The sequence below is a fragment of the Musa acuminata genome, unplaced genomic scaffold (assembly GCF_036884655.1).
Source record: "Musa acuminata AAA Group cultivar baxijiao unplaced genomic scaffold, Cavendish_Baxijiao_AAA HiC_scaffold_1142, whole genome shotgun sequence".
NCBI lineage: Eukaryota > Viridiplantae > Streptophyta > Magnoliopsida > Zingiberales > Musaceae > Musa > Musa acuminata.
Window position 1 is genome coordinate 126,504 of NW_027021354.1, and position 8,809 is coordinate 135,312.

Consider the following 8,809-nt stretch of genomic DNA (forward strand, 5'->3'; position numbering starts at 1 on the left):
GCACAGATCGATGTGGTGCATATCCAACAATCTTCGGATTCTTACCATACATCACAAGCAGCAATCAATTTTCACATCCGAATTTGACAGACGACTTGATTTGTATATTATTTACGTTGAAACATTCGACATTTGTGCACAAAGAAAAAGAGAAAGATCATATTTGAGTTGACTTGCTTTGAGAATCGACCACCTTCACTGCGCTGCGTTGACAAACTCCAAGAACGAAGGAGGAATTCAGCAGGCTTGTAGGCCGTAGATGATGCCGCGATGGCAGGCCACCTTGGCGTCTTGGTCGTCGAAGAACCTCCGCTTCATCTTCAGATAGACTTGGCAGGTCACCAAGCTATCTGATCCAGCTTGATGCGACTTCCCAGCTTGGCGTGGCACCCCGAGGGTACTCGCCACTCTCTCCAGCCCGCCGGAGAGACCCTTGCAGCCGCGCATAATGTGCTTGAGATCCACAGTCTCTCCGAAGAGCAAGTTCACCAGGCCGAGGAACTCTTCCAGGGTGTCGGGCAGAGGCCGGCCGAACCCCAGCACCTTGATGAGATAGGCGAAGTCGTAGCAGCTGTGAAAGGCGATCCATCGAGTGGAGTGCGGGCGGCAGAAACGGCAATGAGCGACGAGGCCGGAACGATAGAGGTGGGCGGCGAACTGGCCGGAGTCAATGCCGTAGAGGGGGAGCCGGTCGAAGTCGATGCCACTGGAGCGGAGCAGGTCGACGGAGTCCGGCGCGTGGAGGTCGCGTCGGACATCGAATTCGCGGAAGTTGAACTCCCACGCGTACCCGACCCTGCCGCCGGTGCCGATGGAGGGGAGGTCGCCGAAGGCGTCGAAGAGGGTGAGGCCGAGTTGGACGAGCTCCATCTTGTCGACGTTGGCCTTGAGGAAGGCGTAGCGCAGGCTGGGCGGGAGAAGACGGTGTGGCCTCCGAGTTCTGTAGAGGAAGCCGGGAAACTCCGTGTCGAAGGCGACGTAAGAGAAGCGATCCACGAGGGAAGCAATGATGGAGAACTCGTACTCCAAGTTCCACGCCCAAACCGAGCGCACCACCAAATGTTGCCGCCCTCCTCCTCCTCCTCCTCGTTGCGAAGACATCTTTCCACGCGACGATACAACAGTGTGGAGCGAAGAAGAGTGTCGGAGAGGAGTGATGCGTGACAAGTCCAAAGGTCACGTCCTTATATAACAGGCAGAGTGTCCGAACCCCAGTTCGATTCGGAATCCTATCCGAATCGAGCTATAATCCTAATCCAAGAAGGAAAGATGCGGGTGTTAAGCCCCAGCTCGATCCAATGTCTCTCGGAATCCTAGTCCGATTCTAACGATCCAAGGTATCTTCGTTCGAAGTACGTCTCCACATTTGTGGGCCTTAACTCGGCCCATCCTGCTACCGTCTCGGCCTTCAATCAACTATGTATTACCGCTGCCTTCGTCGCTTGAAGCTCCACGACGGCACACCCCGCGGAGATGGGAGACCCCGGAGCGGCATCGAGGAGGAAGAACCGATTACCGAAGGGGGGCAGCGAATCTTCCGATCTCCACGCCGCCGCGAGGAACGGGGACCTCACCACGGTCGAGTCCATCTGCAACGCTAATCCCCTCGCCGTCAATACTCGAGATCGCCATTCCCGGACACCGTATCCTTTCTCCCTTGTTCTCCTTTCCTCAATCTTCGCTTTTGTTGTCGTTATCATGTGGTGGGCTCTTCGCTTGGTTCAGAATCTGTCGAGCGAGCAGCTTATTGCGCCGCCGAGAGTTTGGCACTGAGTTTTAAGGTTCCCTTAGGGTTTTTGAGCTTTAACCTACTTGGCTGGTTCATTTAAATTCCTTTGCTAGGATTCGGATTGCTGTCTGATTTGGTGCATTATTTGTGACTAGCTGGCCCTTCTGAGTCTTAGGTCTTAAATATCAATTCGATTCCTTTGAAAAGAGAATGAAGAAAAGGATATAGATGATGAAACTATCTATCGATGGAGGATGACTGTGGCAATGATTTGCAGAAATGATACATGCGTATTCATCCACACTGACACTCTTCGTTATAAGAACTTCCACATAACTTGTGGGTGGAATTGTGTTGCTTCGATACTTAGATTTAATATAGGAAATGTTCATTACGAAGCTGAGAAATTTTTGCTGTGGACAATTTAAACATCTCTTTTCTGTCAATTTATGTTATGAGTTTTTGGGTATTAAAAATTTTAAACATCCAACAAGTGCTTTACTTTTCAAGATCTCCATATCGGGTAAGTAAATTAACAAAAATTATTCAATATCTTGAACCTCCATGTGGTCGAAAAAAGGATATATCATAGTTTCTCTTACTAAACCTGTTGTCATCTTAGAAAGTTTCAAGTCATAGGGTACAAACTCAACTTTTGGATCATTCTGAAACTTGATTCTCTCAACTGCATTGCACATTTTTCCTTTTGTTTTTATTCTGTTAAAAACTGGAACAAATAATTCTTTTTAAAAATCTTTTGTTTGATCATCTAATGTTGCTACCTTGACACGAATAATTTGAAATTGAGACTGCATCTAGCTGCTTGGTCTGGGCAGACCGAAGTAGTAAGATTTCTCTGCAAGAATAAGGCTGACGTCGGAGCTGCTGCTATGGATGATACGGCTGCGATCCATTTTGCTGCTCAGAAAGGTCATCTAGAGATAATTAGGATCCTATTATCCTCTGGTGTCTCTGTCAGGGCGGCTAACAGGAAAGGTTTGACCCCTCTGCACTATGCTGTCCAAGGATCCCATCCAGAGCTCTTCAAGTATCTCATTAGAAAAGGTGCAAGCCTTACCGCCAAGACAAAGGCCGGGCAAACACCTATGGACCTTGCGAGCACCGAGGAAGTCCGCACTCTTCTCGTCGAGTGCAAACAACCTTTGACCAAAGATGATAAATCTACTACGATCATGGAGGTTGGTGACTCGGTTTCAAAGGAGGATATTGAAGCAAAAAATGGAGGCTCCATTCCTGAAGAGTCAGCTAATGTCAATGAAGAAGGCACGGATACTAAGGAAAAGAGAAGAGGTGAGGCAACGGCTGATGAGGACTCATCAAAACCAAAAAAGGCTAAGGTTTCCCTTGATCACCTTCTGGCTGAAAATGATGTCTTAGATGAGGATGAAGAATAGGACAGAGGTATGAAAGAGAACAATCATATAAGGGCAGCTCTAGTGTTGAAGCTCTAACATTTTATGGTAACTTTATGTGTTGTTTTCTTGGACTTTATGTGTTGATCTGTAAGGTTTTCTTTGTTAGCAAGTGTTGCACATCTTTATTCTTCGTGTCCTTGTTATATCTGAAGCATGCTTTTGCAGTGGATGAACGAAAAGTTCTCACATTTTCAGATCAGTTTTCTCATGAACTTCTTATCGTTGTACTGTATGTTGAACTTACACTATGATCCGGACGAATGGAGAGTCGAAGAATCATGTTCTATTTTGATGTAGTTGGTCCTTGGAACTGCAAGTTTGGCTGCTACAGATGGATGGTCTCTTCTTCCAGTTTGTGTACGTCTTGCAGGTTAAGATGGTTTTCGAATTCATGAGCACCTAACTCGACCTACTTTCGGCGACGAGTAAATTTGATATCTTAAATTTATTTGCAAGTTCTGTACAAAAAATTAGCAGTGTATAGAAATGACTCTTCACATGGATTAATAACTCTGTTCCAGAGTTCATCATCTTTTCTCTAATCCTAGTAATTTTTTACTTGAAGCAGTGTTATTTAGTGTGATTGGTTAGACCTGCCAACCTCATAACATAGTTGATGATTAGTGTTAGTTTGTGTGGCTAACCTTGATTGCAACTTCACATGATTGATTGGCTGCCACGAAGGCCATGGTGCCTTGGTGGCACCTCACATGATGAGATGTTTGGGAACACCTCATCACGACATTGGTCTCAGTGCAGTGCAGGTCGATATGATATCGGACACTCATGTCCGGCCAATGTCATTCCCCGACGGAGACAAAGGAGAATAATTAAACAAATCAAATAGAAACCTAACACATGCTAATCACACGCTAATCACGTCAAGTTAAGCAAATCAAACCAAGACAAAAGAGAATAATTAAAAAGGGAAGCAGTTCAGCGTACCAAACCCAGCGGACCTCCTCGTCCACAAAACTCTCTCTTTTGTTTCACCAACCCCACCAACGCTTCCACAAAGTGGCCCTCATCACACCTTCCACCAAACACACAAGGATTCCTTCCACCCGTTTATTCCCTGACAGGACGATAACACGAGGATCCCACCGAGTAAAAGAAAACCAGCGTAATCTATTTATCGACAAAACGATGACAGAACTACTACACTGACGGCAAAAAGGTCAAGAAATTTCTTTTTTATTCACTTGAATTGAATCCTGCCTGTGACAATTTGATGGTAAAAGAGCACTCCAACACCCAGATGCAATGCATAATGATACACACATAAATGTCAAACGGTTATCAGTCAACTAGATCTTGTTTGAGAATACATCTCATCAATAGCATACAGCAGCCCTCGGAGAAGCAGGGGAAGAGTCTGCGCCCTCCAGCTTATTAAGAGAAAGGGGATCCCAAACTACTTCGCTGCTGCATTGCCCAGTCTTTTGAGCAAATATAACAGCTCTGGTTTGAAGAATTTTGGAGTCGCCTGCATTGGCCACTGCAACTGCCTTTAGCCGGAGCCGCTCAGCTCTTGATCCGATGGTCTGACCTAAGATTGATGCTGCTATCGTAATTGCCATTGCTGTCTTCGGCATCATCACAGACTTCCTAAGCATTGCAATGAAAGGTACGGCTGCGTGAACTGCTGCAAACCACTGCGGGGAGAACTTTGTTGTGTGTTCCCTCCATACCCCGAGCGGGACATTTGCTGCCATGCCCAGCATGGCTATAGCTAGCATCTTGGCTGGTAGAGGTTGCGGCCGGAGGTTCTTTACCAAGGCTGTTCGGGCCAGTGCTGCACGGGCAGCCACCACAACAGGCGGACACCTTAGTTTCATACCTGGTGGAGGCTTTAAAACCTTTGCAACCAGAGGAAGAACCCCACTAACCGCCCTGTATGACTTCGCTATGGGGCACTGCCCGGTTTCCAGCCACTCGTTGCTTCGCGACTCATGCACCGAATCACCTCGTTTCTGAATCAATTTATGTGAAGACAGAGGTTAGTGAATATAATGCCTCGTAGCATGGACTTCATGTAGAAATAATACAATTGTGATTGCTACAACAGTGATTCACAATGTTCCACCAGAAGAAGCCCTTTCGATCATTGTCACTTGCAAAAAGAAATGTGTTTTGTGTACATTCATGACAGCTCAGCAGTAAAGCCAAGAAACATATCACTCTTGGTTGTCAAAGTGAAGCAAGTTATTATTATCAATATGATCAAAGTAATGGAGTATCAAAGAACACATCTAAAATGAAGTCAAATACACGTAAAGCAAACAAATCATGCGATTAACAGGCCAAGAATAATGGAACATAAAGAAACTACCTGAGAAGCTGATTCCGAGGATCTATTATTCTGCCTCTTCCACTTTTTGGAGAAAAAATCAAAGCCGAAAGGTCCTCCAAAAGCTGAAAGACTGATTGTGGCTGCCTTCGCTGCTAAGGGATTAAATGTATCAACAAATTCAGGTTCTAGTTTCTCTTGACGTTCTGATGATCTTCCTGTGAGTGGAACAACTCCATCTTGCCCATGGAAAAGCCTAAATGCCATTTCAAAATTGGGTCCATCTTCAAAGATTGGACCCTTGGCCCCTTGCACCTTAACAAATGAAAGAGTATATGCATAAGTAATTATCACATCACATCTAGTTTGTATGGCACCAGGAAACTTACAGGGACAGGAAAATTGACAGATGAGAAGGAAAAGTTGGTAGGCTCATTGATATTTCTCAAGAATGGGCATCTTTGAATATCTTGCTGAGCAAAAATCTCAGGACACGGTGATTCACTTGATATTCCACTGAAGCCAGACTCCATTTGAATGCCAAGCAACTAAAACAAAGAAAAGATGAATAAATATTTCAATGCCTCCACAGTTATTATATGAAAATATACAACAGAAGCTAGGATAACATGACATTATATTGAAACAGGAAACAAAAGAAAAATTCTACGAAAGATGAGATAGATAGCCTAATTTTTCACTTGAAAGAACTGATAACCTAGAAAGAGAGGAAAAGGCCTTATACAGATATAGATAGCCTATGGATGTAAATATTGTTTATAGGTCAGACAATTCTTCAATCCAAATCCCTGCCTGAATTGCCAATGTTAAAATAAAGATGAAGTAGTATGGTCCCTAGAAAACAAAACAATGATTCGGTTTATGGTATGTCAGTAAGGGTGACAAAAATTTCTGGCCATCAGCTTAAAACCTTGAAGAACCATTTCATTATGGAAACCTATTAAACTTATATCAAATCAATTCAGTGAAACAAAAGCATATTACAAGAGAAACTTGGGGTGTATATGTTGTTTAAATGTTATTTGTTTGCCAATTTCTCCATTTCAAATCCTTATCTAAATAGCTAATGTTCGAAGAAAGATAAATAAGCATAGTCTACCAAGAAAACAGAATAAGCTTAACGCTTATGTTATGTTACCAAGGGTTACAAGAGTTTTCATCAGCATAACCAAGTCCTATGATGACCATTTCATGGTGGAAAACCAAAGAAAATTAGAGAAATTAAGTTGAGCAAATTTGGAGGCAGATCCGGCATCAGCCTAAAAGATTGAACTTGCAGTATTAAGCATGAGGGATCAAAGTAGATATGAACATGAATAATAGCCCAAGATCAATCAAACATTCTTCTTTTTATTTTGGTAGGATAGGCATGAATCATGCAGTTCTTTTTTCTTTCCCTTTTTTCTTCGCATGGTTGACTTTAACAAAATTGTTTCATCAACTTGCAATTTTTGGATGATAGCGACGACGAACATCCTCCAAAAAAGTTCAGATCAAGGGTCAATACGCTCGTGCCATCAGAGAGAGGGATCAAAAATATCCCATCTTTCCACCAAAATCACAAACCACTCTCACCATAGAATTCGAAATCACAAAAATAGCATGACAAAACTAACAACAAATCACCAAGACAGACGCAACGAAGAACAAAAAAAAATCCTTCTGTGGCGATCACGCGAAATGGTCGATCCAGAACTCGTAAAGATGATTTTTTTTTCCGATATAAGAAAACAATCTATCGAGAATTCGAGCAGATAGAAGGAGAATACCTCAGGAAATGCTTGAGAGATGGGAACAGAAATCCCAAGGGACGAAGAGAGACGGAAAGCGCCGAAATGAAATCCCAAATCGTGTGGGGAGCACGACGATGCCAGCCGCCCCTCCCAACTTCGCCATTAATTATACTACGGCGACCCGAATTAAAGCACTGGTCCATCCGGTTGCCGCTGGCTTCACGACCGCCTATCATCGGTCACACCTTCCGCCCCGGTCGAGCCGAACCCAAAGGTCAACGCGGCGTTTCTGACCTCAAAGGTCGTCCCTCGCCGTCGGATCAAGGACAAGGCCCTTGATATCAGATCTCGCCCGTTGGCTGAGAGGCGTAATTGAATTGGTCGGTCGACAAATCAAAGGTGTCTCCCCGTGCTGACCACCTCCACCATTCACGTTCGCCGTAGATTGAATTAGTCAGGCATCATGGAAGGTCCGAAGTCGACGTGCACCAATGTCTAATGCTCGCATGTGCGATTAAGGGGGTTTGCGAGTAGCTGTCAGCACGCAAACGTAGATTAAATCAGACCAAATACATCCCCTGAAACTGCTGGATGCGAAGTTTCTCGACTTTGTCGTGTCCGCCAGCAATATCGGACTCGGGTGTTAGCCTACGACGTGCGTCCTACCGGGTCCCTGGGGAGGAAATCGTCCACTGAGAGATTAGAGAGTAACATTCTAATCATATGAAAGTCATGATTAAACTATCATCATATAAAAAAAATTAATATTAAAATTAAATAATTATTGATTAAATTTACGATGTATATATTTTGATATCATTCAAAAAAATTATCTCATCTATAGATGTATCATTCAATTTATAGGATCATTATGAATGATAAATTAGATTCTAAAAAAAAGTATAAATATATTGTAATCTCAATTATTAATGTTTCATCCTTACTAGATCCTATAAAGAATAGTCTCTCCTATCAAGATCATCTCGTAAAAGTCATACTATAATTTGATTTTCCTTTTATTAGTCAATAACTATTATTAGAATTTAGTCAGATCTATAATATATCTTATATAATTATATAATGTTACATAATCTAACATTCTTTTACTTGAACTATTAATTGATAAGATATAAATAAATAAATAAATAAATAAATATTTTTTAAAAAAAATAACTTTATCTAATTAAATTATAAAAAAAATAAATTTTATTTTATATATGATCATAAATTTTAAAATAAGATAATAAATCTAATATGTATAATAATACTACATTAAGTCCAACTACTAATATGAGTCATATCGATTATATGCTATCAATATCATACTTTTTTTTATGTACCACAATACTATTAATCTTTCCTAATATAATTCATAATAACCTTTATAATTTATCTTATCAAAATAACCTTATTATTATATTTAACTATAATATACATAAACATAAATATAATCAAAAAATAAAAATAAATAACTTTAATTAAGTAAAAATTTAATAATAACATTCATCTTAATATGTATCATCATATCTTTTCGAATTTACTCACAAGTCTCATTCTGAAAACATATTCTTTAAATAAGCATAAAGATTTAGTAAATGAA

At 41.8% G+C, this 8,809-nt stretch overlaps 3 protein-coding genes across 3 annotated transcripts; 1 reads left to right on the plus strand and 2 right to left on the minus strand.

Annotated features, from left to right (window-relative positions):
- Position 1: 1 nt before the first annotated feature.
- On the minus strand, positions 2 to 1,261 carry LOC135671574 (probable CCR4-associated factor 1 homolog 11). Its single transcript, XM_065179781.1, has one exon. The coding sequence runs from the start codon at positions 1,099 to 1,101 to the stop codon at positions 238 to 240; it is 864 nt and encodes a 287-aa protein (XP_065035853.1). The 5' UTR covers positions 1,102 to 1,261; the 3' UTR covers positions 2 to 237.
- Positions 1,262 to 1,358: 97 nt separating this feature from the next.
- Positions 1,359 to 3,295, plus strand: LOC135671575 (uncharacterized). The gene is made up of 2 exons (XM_065179782.1): positions 1,359 to 1,643; positions 2,538 to 3,295. Exons 1-2 carry the CDS (start codon positions 1,474 to 1,476, stop codon positions 3,142 to 3,144), a joined length of 777 nt encoding a protein of 258 aa, XP_065035854.1. The 5' UTR covers positions 1,359 to 1,473; the 3' UTR covers positions 3,145 to 3,295.
- A 1,048-nt stretch (positions 3,296 to 4,343) lies between these two features.
- On the minus strand, positions 4,344 to 7,402 carry LOC135671572 (uncharacterized). The gene is made up of 4 exons (XM_065179778.1): positions 7,246 to 7,402; positions 5,845 to 6,003; positions 5,498 to 5,770; positions 4,344 to 5,138 (listed from the first exon to the last, which is right to left on the minus strand). Exons 2-4 carry the CDS (start codon positions 5,986 to 5,988, stop codon positions 4,500 to 4,502), a joined length of 1,056 nt encoding a protein of 351 aa, XP_065035850.1. The 5' UTR covers positions 5,989 to 6,003; positions 7,246 to 7,402; the 3' UTR covers positions 4,344 to 4,499.
- Positions 7,403 to 8,809: the final 1,407 nt, after the last annotated feature.